The 16,346-nt window shown below is 35.5% G+C and overlaps 1 protein-coding gene across 3 annotated transcripts in view; it reads right to left on the reverse strand.

Annotated features, from left to right (window-relative positions):
- LOC149803520 (uncharacterized) overlaps positions 1–16,346 on the reverse strand; it is a 61,320-nt gene that overhangs the window by 42,144 nt on the left and 2,830 nt on the right. For all 3 annotated transcript variants that reach the window (XM_089953274.1, XM_089953272.1, XM_089953273.1), the window contains exons 2-4: positions 9,465–9,921; positions 2,820–2,976; positions 1,919–2,052 (exon numbers count right to left, since the gene is read on the reverse strand). In XM_089953274.1, the coding sequence (XP_089809400.1) occupies positions 1,919–2,052; positions 2,820–2,976; positions 9,465–9,882 (709 nt within the window). In that variant the 5' untranslated portion in view covers positions 9,883–9,921. The remainder of the gene's footprint in view (positions 1–1,918; positions 2,053–2,819; positions 2,977–9,464; positions 9,922–16,346) is intronic.

Here is a 16,346-nt window from a genome sequence, read left to right on the forward strand (position 1 = left end):
TCACACTTCCATGAGTAGTATGCTAAATAGGTCATCGACGCCATTATGGAAAAAGATGTTACTGGTCATGATCAGTACACAATTTTAGTAAAACTTGCAACCTCATTAATCAAGCCAGTTTATGTAGAATGGATAATTGCAGCTCATGCGACAATGAGTGAAAGATTGGACCTAATTATCAGTGGTTTTGAGAAAGCTGGACTTGTTTAACAATTTGGGGATTATTTACCTGAGAAGCATTTGTGAGTACCATCAGACTTAACTGACAGGATGTTGATAAGTGGCTTTGTCAAAAAGTGTGAGCTTTAATACTCCGCTGTAATTAGTGTATATGCACAGTTTCCTTAATAATAGTGTTTCAATAAATACTAATAGTATTTTACAGGATTGTTGTTCTTTTGGATTAAAATGCATGGATAAAATGAAATGTGCTTTCAGAAGGATTTAAACATTTCAACAACAGTTGTATTTGAATGAAGGATCGATTTGAATACGTATTAAATTTAATTTTCATATATACTGTTATTCTGTATTTATTTTTCTTTCATTTTCAGTATCACTATATTTTAAATACCTTATGCTTTTTCTCTATTTTCTCTCTATCATTACTTACCTCACTTAGATTTAAGGCAGTTAGTGTAAAATTACAAATATCTGATACCTTATCAAATGTGTGCATTGAAACAATATAAAATGATTTATAATTCATGTCTGAAAAGGTTAAAATAAAAAAATAAAACAAACACATGTAAAAAGGGGGGGGGGGGGAGAGAGAGGGATGGAGAGAGAGAGAGAGAGAGATTAAGAGAGAGAGGAGGAAACATCTTATGCGACTCAGTTTTCATTGGGAATTTAAATTTGTGGTTCAGGGCAACAACGAAAACAATGAAAGCTGATGATACTACAGTACTTTCTGTTTAAAAAAAGTGTGACTGGTAGTCCTACCAGGCTTGAGCCTTACAATTTATTCAGTAAATAACTTAGTATTCCTGGGTGCATGGACTTCAAATTTGTCCATCCTTGAAATTGTTTCATGTTTATGTTTATGCTGCACTCAAGGTTGGATTAGAGAGCATTGTAATTTGCTTTGTGCAAAAGTGAGTAGACAATTTTCCTGACATCATTGCTACACACTGTGTGGCTCATAAATTAGAAGTGGCTGCATTAGATGCAAACATGTCCTTCATTTATGATACCATTTGAGAATACCATAAAGAGCAAATATGGGTTTAACCATTGCACACCCAAGGGGAGGCATGAAGTGAAAGTAGCTGATCTGATTGAAATTTATCTGGCACATCTTAGCTCAAAGGGGTCTGGTGGTTAGCAAGAAAGGCGCAAACCTGGGTGCCCTTGAGAAAAGCCTGGATGCATTTAGAACCAACTACACATCATAATAAATCCTGTAGTGAAATGACCTTCCATTCAGGGGGCAGTAGCAGACCTGCCAACCCTAACCAGATGTTCTCAGTAAGGCAGCTGCTTTATTCCTTAAGTTGAGCCAGTTTTCAGTAAGGCATTGCAAAATATAATGTACTTGCATTTCGAATCTGTTGTGGGTGCCTACTTTGCATACAACATGCATACATTGGCTGGGTTACATTAAAATAGCACATCAGGTCGCCAACAGTCAACCCTCATCTTGATGTGCTATAGCCTAGCATTCAAAGAGTGGATGTTCACTGTCTGTTTTCAACAACATGCCAATAATTAAAAGCATTATGGACCTCTCGGTGACACTCAGGTTAGAAATTATAATCAGTAAATGAAATGACTAAGTCTTGTGCAATTTCTTTTAATTTTTAAAATAGGTAGATCATACAAACAAATGGAAGAATATGTGAATACTATAGTAATGTAACTTATATTAATGCATTTAACAATATCTTGTGTGTTATCATTAGTATGTATCACTTACTTTCAACCACTGCAACAAATTCCGGAGGAAAGCTAACACTCAGATCTCTATTACCAATACGAAGTTTTGACAGCAACTCGTACATTTTGACCAAATATCTTTGAGATCTGAATGCATATGGAATCTTGATCTGCCTGAAATACCAAACAAAGCACCCTAGTTACTTACATGCAGAGTATTCTCAGCTGCAAAACAAACAGATTCACCACTGCATAGTAAATAGGGAAATTTATGTCTGCTGTTTTCTCCATTAAGATGAACGTAGATTTTAAACTAACGACACGGGATGAAACAAACTTGATTTTCAGTTTCTGATCTTCATGCCAATGCATTATGCAATGGTACATCTGGGTCTATCTATTTGCTGTTTGTTGTGCAATACACAGAAGCACATATAAATCAATGAAATCTTCTCAACTGATAAGTCAGCATGATGACAATAACTGCAACAAAGAAAAACCAATCTATAATCTCTGGACCATCCCTTTTAAATAGCAATTAATTTTGTTTGTAATGATTCGCAAAACTTACCTGAATTTAAGACATTTTATATCCTTTCTAAAGAATAATGTTGTAAAAGGATATGAAATGAATAAATATGTTTGCCAATATATAAAGCTATAAATAATACAAATTAATCACAAAGGGCTTTTTACTGACATGTAGTTTTCCTTAAGTAACAAAGTGCAAAATGGAAATATTTAAGGATATTTAATTTTCTGTGATTATTTCTGTGGAAATACATCATTTGGTTGCTTGTCTCTTCCACTGATAGTTTATGTTGCAAAGCAGAATTTGAGCTGCCATATTTTTATTCTTTAATATTTAACGACGAAATCTAGTAACATACATGTCTAGCCACTGTTAGTCTTATTTCCTATGCACGTCCCTGGATACAAACCCTATCAGTTCAAAAGTCTTCCTTTCCTTGTTCTTCTTTTTAGTATCCATCTCAAATGTAACTGTATACTTGGAACTCGATTTCAATACTTCCCTCAAACTAGGGGTATTTAGGTCATCCAGCATAACAGGTCCAATGTTGACTGTGATTTGGGCAACTGAAATGATATACCATTATAATAAAGCAAAAATTGATAGCATGTTCAACAGCAATTAGCAAAGACTGATCTGCTATTCTATAAATTATGTACCAACAAATCCAGGATTACATCACAGATAAAGCACGCAGGATATTCCACAAAATAAACCCTTGGTGCTTCTTAGACTTGTTTTAAAAAACACTTTCCACTCATTAAATTATAATTAGAATACCAAAAAATTGTCAAAGAAAATGCAAACTGCAAACAACAAGGACCATGATCTGCCAAGGTACTATGCACCTGCAGATTAGGTCTTTATTGTTTATTCAAGTGATTACTTGTAACAAAGAGAGATCTGGTGATGCATTATGAGATGGCAGATCTGGGACTGTGCAATTGCAGTTGGCCTTGTCTTATTAGCGAGTATATACAGTAATCCTTTCTTCATTTTGAAAAGCCTTTAGAAGAGGTATGTGTGTGCGTATGTATATATATGAATACACACATACAAGAAGTCAGATTACTTATTCATAGCAGGGCATTTCAATAACTACATATAGTTGTGAAAGTAAACTGCTTTTGAGTTAAGTCTCTTACTGCAGACCACTTTTCTCTAGTGGTCTTGAGCTAAAGCAAACATTTGTTAGCACATAACATGCACACATTTTTTAAGCAGACTAGATTAATGTAAATAATTGGCCATATCAGAATCCAAATGCATTATATAATCAGCCACATCACTGCTTGGGCTCATGTACATGGGAGAGTGACTTTTTTGTGCACTGTATGTTCTGGGACACCTTTTAAATCATTCAAAAATTACATGTCGGAAATTGCACTCCAGCTGAAATTTTATTTAAAAAATATATAACTGTGTACTTGAGATAAAACTCTTTAATCCACTGCAACAGCATCTTATCAACACAACCCTTCTCCTGCACATGTGCGATCTATTATTTTGATACATATTTTTTTTTAGCTTTCTCATACCATGAAAAATTGCTAGAGGCAACACACCACCTGAAGCAGAAACTGCAAGGACAAAAGTCAGATTTTTTCAAATCTGCACTAGTCTTGCTAATTCTCCCACTTTTGACACCCATCTTATCGTCAGTCCATCCAGGAATTCGATCAAAGTACACTAGAGTTTCATCCATGTTAATGATCATATTGTCAGCGCAATGACCTGTTTCTCTTCTGGCTTTCGCGAATTCATCACATGATTTAATTTTCTCCAAATCTTCTGGATGATGCTGGGTCATCGATGTTCCCGCACGAAGCACTATATAGTGTAACTTTAAACACTTCCATTGTTTCACTTTATTTTCAAAATGTTTGTGAATAGTGGTGAAAAGGAATCAAAGTTAGCTTCCACATCTCGGCCGTCTTTGTATATTCAAAGCTAAAAAATAAGCACACTTAAAAAAGTCCATAGTCGGCTTCTGAGGTCAGCTTGCTTTGCAATAAAATAACCTTTGTATTGATATCCTTTTTAAAAAAATTGGCTTCCGAGTCCAAAGTCGGTATGTTCAAAGAAGTTTACTGCTGGCTGCCAGTTGTGTTTATTTACCACCAGGGCTTCAATGTGCTTGGCATCTGTAGTAATAATTAATACAAAGGTGCACTGATGTCTGGGGGTAAACAGTAATGATACTTTTGTAACACGCGCCAGCAAAATGATTGTCACTTGCACTCAAGTGAATGTGTTTTCAAATAATGATTTATATTTGTGAGATACTGTCATACAGTAGACCTGGATATAAATTAATCTTGGCTATTTTGCACCTAACACCGTGCCATGCGTGAATGGCAGTTGTCTTCAATATATCGGTTGATTATTTCCCTCTCGTTTGCTTCTCTTCGGGCCTTCACGAATTCATCACATGATTTTATTTTCTCCAAATACTGCTGGGTCATAGACATCTGTGCACAAAGCACTATATTGTGTTACTTTAAAATTTGTTCCATTGTTTCAATTTATTTTCAAAATTCCTGTGAATACAGTTGAAAATGAACCCAAGTTTACTTCCATACGTCGGCCGTCTTTGTATATTCAAAAAAAAAAAAAAATTTGCGCTCTTCACAGAATCCAGAGCTTGCTTTGCAATAAAATAACATTTGTATTGATATCCTTTAAAAAAAAAAAGTAACCAAAGTTGGCTTCTGTGGTCGGCTTGCTTTGTAATAAAAATAACCTTTTGTCTTTGATATCCTGTCAGTAGGTTCAAAGAAGGAGTTAAATGCTTGCTGCCAGTCATGTTTATTCACCACCAGTGCTTCTATGTGCTTGGCATATGTGGTTACAATTAATAGAAATGAGCACTGATGTCTGCGGGTAAATAGTATGGATAATTTTGTAACCCAAGCTGGTGAAAAGATTATCACTTATGGAAAAGCAAGTTCACAAAGCAATTTGTTATCTGCACTTTGCGCAAAAAAAATTTTTATTATCATTATGGGAAAGATATAGTGTATGAATTCGAAGATAATACGATCGTGACATGGTTCCTGAAATTTTAAATACATGTTGCATGTATTTTTCTTGTACCTGTATGAGAAATAGTGTGTAAAATCTTTATTATCATTTTGGGGAAGAGTTCGCGTATGAATTTTAATATAATACAATCGTGGAGTCACTTCTGAAATTTAACAAGGTTTCTGAAGTGTTTTGCCATAATAAACATTATCAGAAATGCTACTTATTACAGATCCATGAGTAAAGCCAGTAATGCGTCTTTGTGATTGTCTTCAATCAATCATTTACAATCGCTGCTCAAACAATAGCCAACACGTGTTTCTTCTTGAACTGCATACACAACTAAGCAGCAGACAATGCAGTGATTGATAAAAGATTCTGACAGTTTAAAAAAACCAGAAAACCGCGAGCATGTGTGCAGGGCTTGGTGGTTTTATTAGACGCAATCAATTGACCAGTAAATAATATCTGCTTTATTAGCTGGAAATTGAAAGGGTATGAAATTGTACATGCATTCAGCTTAATTTTTTTTATAAACGTGACTCATGACTATTGTAGGCCCACTGCACTTAGTTCTCGGGTTTTACATGAGTATGGTGTTTGTTTATGAACTCGTTATTATTTTCCTATTTTTTTAAAAAATTGTTTTTACTTTTATGGAAAAGCAAGTTCACAAATGCAAGTCGTTCTCTGCACTTTGCGCAATGATTAATATAGTAGTTTTCGCATGTTTCTTTCGATATTCACAAAATCTGAAGTAAAAGTTATATACATGCTGAAAGCATGTATTGATTGTTAATTATTCTTGCTGTAGTCGTTCAAACGAATAGACGAACAAGCGTCAATTACTGGAAATTTGCAATGGATAAATGTACACGGAAACGCATATGAGAAAATTTTACAGTATGAAATTTGTACAGACACCGCTCATAGACCCTGGAACGTAATGAACTGTACATGTGCTTCATCTTTCTCAACCTAATTGTGCTGATAATTTCTCCCATGAATTCAGACACATAATGATGTGTGACAAAATTATTGAATAGTATAAATATGTATGCAATATTTGCAATGGAATTACATATATTATGGATTAACTGCAAGCCCTGATGGTATGATATCAGAAGGCAAGTAAATGGTGTTGATACTCTGTTCATGCTGTATATTAGACGTTGAATTCAGACACAATGATCTGGGAATTTTTTCTATTGAATATTGTAAATCTGTGTGCAATTTTTCAATTGAATTACATGCATTATAGATGAACTGCATGCCACGACATCACGATAGTAAACGGTGTTAGTACCGTATTCATCATACACAGACATGAATACACGTATATGTGCCAATGAGTTGTTGTCTGAAAAAAAGTAAAATACTATAAAACCCTGCATTAACGCGATCCATTTTTGGGACCCCAATTATCATGTTATAGTGAATGTGGAAGTCCTCTGTATGCATGTAATAGGTGGGCATCAAAATTCAAAGACTTGCCAGTCCTGCTTCAACCAATTGCTGAGTGAGAAAATGTGTTGAGCAATTGATCATTTTAGTTGTGCTGAGATTTACAATGACAGAATTCAGTAGCTGAAAGACCCTTTGATGTACATGTTGCCATTATAAGAGTACATCAAAAGAACATGATGCAAAAGCTGGGTGGCAAGTTGAAAGACTGACTGGCAGTTGGATGGAAAAATATATTGATAAATGTATTTACAATGGCAGATTTCAATGTCTAAGAAACACCATGATGTACATGTTGCCATTATAAAGCACATCAAAAGAACATGATGCTATAGCTGGGCGGCAAGTTCAAAGGCTTTGACTGGCTGCTTGGTATGAAAAGATATTTACAGTGATTGAATTCAGAGGCAGAAAGGCCCAGAGATGTACATGTGGTCATTTATAAGAGTACATGAAGAAAAAAAACTTTAGCTTTCACTATTGTGTTTATTTCCGAGTGTAGCCGAATAAGCAGCACATGTGACCTCAGAATCAAGACACGTTGAGACTTAGAAAAAATGCCAACTGCAAATTTGGATAATTATTTTGGGGTTAAACGGCAAATACATGAAGATTATAATGAGATCCATCAAAGTGCTACAGTTGATAGAGCTGATAGTTCACAAGGAACAGTATCCAAGTGTAAGAAAGTGTGTGATGCCTAGATTAGTGCTTGGAATAAGTCCATCTTTGGATTGACAAAACTCAGTCTCACTCTGACAGATAGACACGTTATATGTCAGTGTTACAAGGAACGTAGAAATTAAACTCAATGGCAACCAATAGTTCTTTTAATTTGCATAGTTTTCTGGGAGGGGACTGCAACTTTTGCTGGTGAGACTCCTAGTTTTAAAATCCATGCGAGGCCTCTGTTATGGAAAGAAATTAAAATGTTTGGGTTTATTTCAATTTTCAAAGACTTTTAAAGACACAAGGGAAATCTGCTCAATTTTCCCAAACTTTCAAGGCCTTGAAAATGCTACCTCATTTTCCCCAAATTGTCGAAGACCTTTCAAGACCGTATGAACCCTGTCAATATAGGTAAATCAAAGAAATGTTAGATATCTGTAGGAGAACTAAAGTTATTATATTATCAATGCTATGAATAAGCATGTTTAAGCGATATTTATTATAGATTTTCTGACAAGTTTGTGGAAAACAGCAAAGTATTTTAAGTCAATATTACTGCATACAAAACTCAAAAAGTTTAATCACTGAAGTAGTCAGAATAGTGTTCAAGTGTGCCAATTTAGGAAGCAATTAGCTAGGAGCAGAGCCGAACAAAAAATTTCAGTACTCCTGGTCAATCGTTTTACATCGTGATGCATGTCACTAAAAAGACAAAATAAAATTGGGTGATTGGAATAAATTCTTTGCGCATGCTGCAAACCTATCAAGACAAGTCAACTTGATTCTGACCAGAATTTGATCAGAGAATCCAGCGGAAGTTTGAACACCAGTCTGTAGTGATGAACAATGACATTTACATTTCCTTAAAATTCCCCTATTTTACCCCTAAATATATTGTACATAAGGCCCAATGTCATATACCCTAAATATAGACAGTTGACCTTAAATCCATGAATACATTTGTATGTAAAAATGTTGATGTAGTCAGCAAACACCAGTCAAAATTGTGCGGTCTTCTCCCACAAATTTATGAGCTATACATGCATTGGTCCACAGTAACGCCTTAAGAGCTCCGAAAAGATCAGTCATATGAAATTTTAGGACATTTTCCAGAATACCAGATCCGTGCAGGAACCCTGTTGAATTGTAGCAATTTCAACATTGTGTGACAAATATTTAAAAAAGGGGAAATTTGGGGCATATGGAAACTGGAGTCCTGGGCTTGTAGTATTTCAGTTTTGTCTTGTCATTTTGTTTTAAAGTCACCAGACCTGGGCCTGCATGAATATTTTTTCTTTTTTGAGCACTGTTTTGGATAGACATCACAAGAATCTTTTAGTGACAACCCTATGTTGATATAAACACCAGGCAAGCTGCAGTGACAAGATTTTCAATACGTAGGTAGTTTTAGGTTCCCATTTCATTTTTGGCCAAATTAGATACAGTGAAACCCTTTAAAACCAAAATCATTGTGTTCTGAGAGGTTTTCATCGATGTGAAAAGATCTCTTTTTCTAAGTGCATCCTGAGAATTTCATCTTTATCTGATGCAGAAGTGTGGGGTCCATTGACAAAATTTTCAAGTGGATATCCAAAGAGCCTCTTTCTCCGTTAGAACAACTTGAGCTTAGGAGGAATGTGTACTCAAGTTTCATGGAAATCCTCCAAATTGTGTAGGAGCCGAGATAATAAAACTGAGATAATGGACAACAGGTCAATTCTCTTTCTGGCCAATATGAGTGGAGCTAAAATATTACTGGATTAATTTGAAAGATGGACATCATACACAATACTAGTGACACATAAAAAAGCCTCTTAATAAAACCCAATTTGCAGATCTGTCTCTCTCTCCAATTGCATGAGAAAGTATTGTGGCTTGTGCAAATTTTTAAACTTACGTGGTTCTCTCTGTGCTCTGATTTCATTCATTTCTAACTCCCTCTTTCTTTTCTCCTCCTTTGACAAACGAGTACCAAACTCCTCTGCTTCCTGTCCAGCTTCATTTGCCTCTGGTTCCTTTTCCAAATCGGTTTCATTTTTTTCTTCTGGCTCCGGTTGTTCTTTCTTGTCCAAATCTGTATTATCTTCAACAATTTCTACATCAGAATCCTGTTCTGTACTGGTCACAGGCGGGATATCAATTTGCTTGGCTGCATTTTCACCCTCACTGGCAACAACATCATCTACAATCATTGCTTCGTCTTCTTTTTGATCTTGCACAGATGGTGTGACATCTTCTACAGTTACTGGCTGTATTAAATCAGAGTCCTGTTTCTCACTTTCTACCTTACTGGTATCTACTGTCACATCTGCCATTATCAAGATGTTCTATCTTTTGTGCTGCTGTTCTACTTCCTGTGAAAAAATAAATTTACCATTTAACACTGAGGAAATGTCACATTTAAATACCGTCCAATGGCTAAACAATTCTCTTATGCATCTGTCAACATATTTAAAAAACTTATTTTAGTGGCCACCTCACATAAAAGTCAAACAGTAAAAAAAAAAAAAAGTGCCTCTTAATAGATCAGTGCTCAAGTTTATTTATATTTCTTTGGAAAAAGTACAAACATAAATTTGCTAGAAGTGTTTGTGATCCACTTTCCATGGATTATTGTATGTTTCTTGGGCTACATTGTCTCAACTGAAGTGGGAATTCATATAGATTTTTGACATTGGCAGTAACTGTAAATAAAAGTAGACTGAATAGAAGCCAACCAAACACACATGCATTGAATTAAGACAATTAATTTTTCAAATGGTATTTGACTGTTGACTGTAAATCACTTCATGCAATGGCTATTCAAATGCAATCAATAACACTAACCAGTAGCTTCCATGATGGTAAAGCACTCCACATGCTTCGAAGCTTCAATGTAAATAAAGAAGTTCCCTTTGCTAAATGTGGTGATATGAAAAATCATATCAAGTTCATTTGATTATGCTGAAATATCCTTATATTTAGGAATAAAATTGAAACTAGGTTAACTTGCATGAATTATGTAAAATTGGGGATAATTAACCCCCAATTACCAAACACAAGATTTTTTTTTTTTGCCCTTTAGAACCACTTCTGGTAAAAGCTCCCAATGACAATTCTGTATATTAACCCGTTACCTCATACAGCGTGTCTTTTTAGCCCTCTGATACACATATTGCTAAGTTATCCAGTGCAGTGTGCTATAAATAGAACACCTGTTACCTATTCGACGCCATACACATAGGCCTGGCTGTTAACTGTTAAGCAGTGTAGTGTATATTGCGTTTAACAGCAATTTTAACCATTTTCATTTTTGGTACACATATATTATGTATGGAAAAATTTAAGAGTAAAGTCTGATCATTACAGTTGTGTAATTATTTTTTACAGAAGAATTTTGTATGTACTTTAAAATCTTGAGAGAACTTGTTCACTGTCAAGTCAGTTAAGCTGCTTGACCAACCATAGCTGCCATTTTTCATACTCGAAATTTCCAAGTTATCTGTCTGTGTCTACACCACTAAGCATAGCTGCCAACCTTCCAGGCTCACAATTAGTGAAAATGGGGATTAAAAGTCGTGAATTTGGACATGAATTCATGAAAAATACCATGACAATAACTCCATCCACTCTGACCACTCCAACCGCCAATACTACACTATCAAATTTGCAAAATAAAAATAAAACACTACATATAAGCAGAACTATTTTTTTATCAAGACATGACACTGTGGCAGACTTGAACTTCATCAACTGCTTGATCGTAAATTTGTTTTCTAAACAGTTCCAACTTTTGCCTGTTCAGTGTATCCCACAGGGGTGTAAAATTGAGGGTACAAAAAACCCTATGGTCTCAAAACTGGGGGTCAAATAAAAAATGTGGGGGTCAAAAATGTACTGACACATTTTCATACGACTCATACTTTTTCAACTTGAAATAGGATATTGCAACTTGCACTACTCTCTCTCTCTAAACATACAAATACACCAACATGCACAATTAACAAACAAATGCATTGTCCATTCAAAGAATAATTTTATTAGTTCATATTTCTTTTAAAGTCGTACTTTTAACAGTCTCCTCAACAATATTATAGCCCAACACATTACATATAAGCCAATACAAAAAGCCAAATAAATCTTTTTAACCAAATGGGAGTTAATTTACTGCCTTTAATCAAATGTGTACTATCATAGGTTTCATCGTACTTCGTCCCAGAACACATTTATCCAAATATCAAGGAGGATAATGATTCATCTTCTTTCTAATAAGTTACACTTGAACTTTAAGATCTTTCTTTTATTGCAGTAAAAGTTAAAAACCAACAAAATCTGCAATGACCCGCTGACTTTGTAATCCAAATAACGCATTTGTCTCTGCAAGTTTACTGATTTCTATGTTGTGAAATAATGTCTTAGGTTATAATGTGTTCTCCAGATATCTTATGGCGAACGAGGGTCTATTTTAAAAAATTCTAAAATCCTGTCACGAAAGGATTATTCACTTTTGTAGTCTTTGCAATCACGCCATCAGAAGTCACACCGGTAATCACAATGAATATTCCAGTCAAGGGAATAATTTTCTCCATTTTTCATTAAAGTTAGATCCACGGTTACTATTTTGTGTTCTGCTTCTTTCACTTTCTTCGCTAATGCTTTTTAGTGCATGACGTTTTAATCTGGCGATCATTTTCTACTGCAACGAGCCTGGATGTTAAATATCTAGAACAGCTTGCTGTGCTCGATGAAAATCGCGAGATTAGGGGAAGCTACTCCATCACAACATTGCCTATGCTAGTTTGGTTCATTGTTTTTATATTCCATGAGTTGCACTTTGCTATACAAATAGAGGAGAGCAAGGCAGGGAGCAAACAAAGCGAGGAACCAGTCAATGCCTATATGCGAAGTATATACGTTGCCATCCATCGTCCAATGCAATGGGTATTAAATAAATCATGATCATATTATGAAAATCCTTTGCGTCAAAAAAACGCACGGTAACAAAATGTGTGCGTTAATTTTCTCCAGCGTGCGTCCCTGATACACAAATGTGCGTAAAGGGAAACACTGCTGTTGGTTGATCTTGGGGACTAAAATTGCTGACAAATTTTCTGCAGCTAAGGAGGCCCTAAAGTCTGTCTTATTTTTCCTCACTAAAGAAAATACTCTTTCGCTGTCACTGTTGCTGTGAGGAATGCACAGGAGCTGCAGCATTTTTGGTTTTCCCATAGGAAAATTTGGAAGCGATTTTCGAGTCCAGGAACATTTGTCAGAACAAATGTTTAGCATGGTCTCCAGCTGATAAAGGTAGATTGTGTTCGACAAGAAAACTCACAAATAATGCTTCAGCGTTGGTAGCCTGCAGGTCTTCCGCCAATGGTTTAAAATATTCCAGAGCTGAAATCTGCGAATTCTTAATTTTCCCAACTTCTATGTGTTTTTTGCAACCGACATTCTTCCTCACATTGTCTCTGCGATGGCACACTGAGTGCAAAAAGCATAAATGAATATCAATGTTTAATGGCAGAATGCACGGCCAATTTTTGATACATTCCAAATTAAACTTCACTTTTTGAGTAATACATTTCTTTTTCCTTGGTGGTGAAGACATTTTCAAGATCTTACATGCGATGCTGAATGGTAACTCAGTGTTTTGATGCATGCGCGGAGCAAATTTCCGGTTAGGCCCCAGCTTCTGTCAAAAGCATTTGTAAAACTACTCTTATACATATAGACTAAAATAGGCTAAAATGCTTGCTACCGGGCCAAGTGTACTAATCGGCTATAGATCTACTAATATCGTGACCAGCAGTATCGAACCGTTTCGGCAACTGCGAATATCACGACTAGCGCTTAACAGGAAATTGGTTATTTTATTAAAGATTTAAAATAAATGAGGATTGGAAAATTTGTGAATTTTTGGCTTATGGCATGAATCCATGAATCGCTGAAAAAGTCGTGAAATTCACACCAAATTCGTGAGGGTTGTCAGCTATGACTAAGTCATCTGAATTTGATAATTTATAAAACCTAATTGCTAAGTTATTGAATCTTTCATAGTTGTGATTCTAATCATGAAAAGAACTGAACGAAATTCGTGACCTCCAGTTTAAATGGCAGATTTCAACCAGAGCATAAACAGCAACCACATGATCTGACATAAAGGTCATTCACAACAATGAATGAGGTATCTAATAGGGTTTTTTTCCCAAAGGTGGTGCATAGCTGCCAACCTTCCAGGCACACAATGAGTGAAAATAGGGATAAAAAATCATGAATTTGGACAGGAATTCGTGAAAAATACCATGACAATAACTCCATCCACTCTGACCGTCAATACTACACTATATCAAGTTCGCAATATAAAACTAAAACACTACATATATGCAGAAATATTTATTTATCAAGACATGATACTGTGGCAGACTTGAACTTCCTCAACTGCTTGATCGCAAATTTGTTTTCTAAACAGTTAAGACTTTTTGCCGGCTGGTTGATCTTGGTGACTAAAATTACTGACAAATTTTCGATTTTTGAGTCCAGCAACATTTGTCAGAACAAATGTTTAGCATCGTCTCCAGCTGATAAAGGTAGATTGTGTTCGACAAGAAAACTTACAAATAATGCTTGTGTTGGTAGCCTGCATTTCTTCTGCCAATTGTTTAAAATATTCCAGAGCTGAAATCTGCGAATTCTTAATTTTCCCAACTTCTATGTGTTTTTTGCAACCGACGTGCTTCCTCACATCATCTGTGATGTCACACTGAGTGCAAAAAGCATGATGAATATCAATGTTTAATGGCAGAATGCACGGCTAATTTTTTATATATTCCAAATTAAACTTCACTTTTTGAGCAATACACTTATTTTTTCTTAGTGGTGAAGACATTTTCAAAATTGTACATGCGATGCTGAACCGTAACTCAGTGTTGGTGATGCATGCGCGGAGCAAAATTCCGGTTAGGCCCCAGTTTCTCTCAAAAGCTTTTGTAAAACTACTATTATACATATAGATTAAAATAGGCTAAAATGCTTACTACCAGGCCAGCTGTACTAATCGGCTGTAGATCTATTAATATCGTGACCAGCAGTACCAGACAGTTTCGGCAACTGCGAATATCACGACTAGCGCTTAAAGGGAAATCGGTTATTTTATTAAAGATTTTAAATAATTGAGGATTGGAGAAATCGTGAATTTTTGGCTTGCGGCGTGAATCCATGAATCGCTGAAAAAGTCATGAAATTCACACCAAATTCGTGAGGGTTGGCAGCTATGGTGGTGCTATGAAAACCCACTAAAATGGCCGATATTTACAACAGGTGTCAAAAGGCACTTCCATGCAAATGGAATAGAGGCATGAAAAGGCGCTTCATTGTGAATGGAGTAGAGGCGTCCAATGGCGTTTGCATGAGGTAAAGGGTTAAGTACTATAAAAGAATGTTTATGTATTTCTAGTTCTTTAGATTTTTAATGTAGCTTTAACAATTTTAACACTATGTCACCTGGACTGTGGCAGTTTATAACCATCATCATGCCACTGACACTTAACATGTCCCTCCCAATAACATCATCTCGACACCTGGCCGACCAGTCCTAACAATAACCTCTTAATGCTGAGCACCAAACGAGACAGCTGCTAGTACCATTTTTATAAGTCTGTGGTATGACTTGGCCGGGGTTCAAACATGTGAAGTCCTGCATTTGAGGCAGACCTCTAAACCAGAGTGGTCCAAGAATGTTTACATTTTGGAGATACAAATTCTTTTTGCCAACGAGAAAATGCATATAGTCAATTTTTGGAATTTGCGATTTTATGTGATTGTTTAGTATGATCTTTTGGGCTGCTTATGCAAAGTGTTAAGAGTTTTGGTGGAAAAAAGAACAAAACAGTATTCATAACTCCTACATCCATCATTGGAATAGCTGGGTGTAATTAACAACTGAAGAGGTTTGCAACTATTTTCCTCCTTTTTGCAACAATATGTATTATTATTGATCCACGTTAACTAAGTCCACCCATTTTAAAAAAAGCAAGATCTTACCAATAATGTCTTATTCCTACAATGTAAGATGTATCACATGTTACTTATGTTTTGGTGCTATGTCTTACTGTCTAAATAACCGCCTTAATGTAGCGTGTTTACAAGTCAAATGACAAAGAGAAGGAGAGTAAAATTTTCAGGAATGTCTCACACTTAGCAGCCTATATCAACACTCTTCCACAAATTTAAATCTGATTATGCTTACTTTGCTGTCTTTATCCTGATGGAAACAAAATCTGATAGTTGCAAAATGGACTTACTTTCATGTTGAGTTCAGCTGGTTGGAATACAATAGAAGTCAAGAATGCTAAAAAGGATTAGGTTGAAGATCGTTTCTCTAACGAAATGAATAAAAATATACTAATATTGAAAAAAGTATTCAGATGGCAGCATTTTATTCAAGATATTTATCAACCTTTTAACCAATTTTGGCATTCCTGGTTTCTATTGCATTATAACCAGCTGAAAATGTAGGTCAACGGAATTTGAAAACACATCTATTTGTTTGTGTGAGAATTTCAATTTGTTCTAAACAAGGCATCAGAGCAAGTCTGCATAAATCAACAGGACTTTAACTTGTTGAAAAGCTTCAATATGTGGTGCCAAGTTTATGAGATAGATAAAAATTTGATTTCTCATCATTACATGCTACACAGGGACATTATTTAGACAGCAAGATGTAGCACAAAATAACTTAAATAATGTGATACGTCTTACATTTAGTGACATAAAAAAATGTCTATCCTGTATGCTAAAA

The sequence above is a fragment of the Sinohyriopsis cumingii genome, chromosome 3, assembly GCF_028554795.1.
Source record: "Sinohyriopsis cumingii isolate HCF-2022 chromosome 3, ASM2855479v2, whole genome shotgun sequence".
Taxonomy (NCBI): domain Eukaryota; kingdom Metazoa; phylum Mollusca; class Bivalvia; order Unionida; family Unionidae; genus Sinohyriopsis; species Sinohyriopsis cumingii.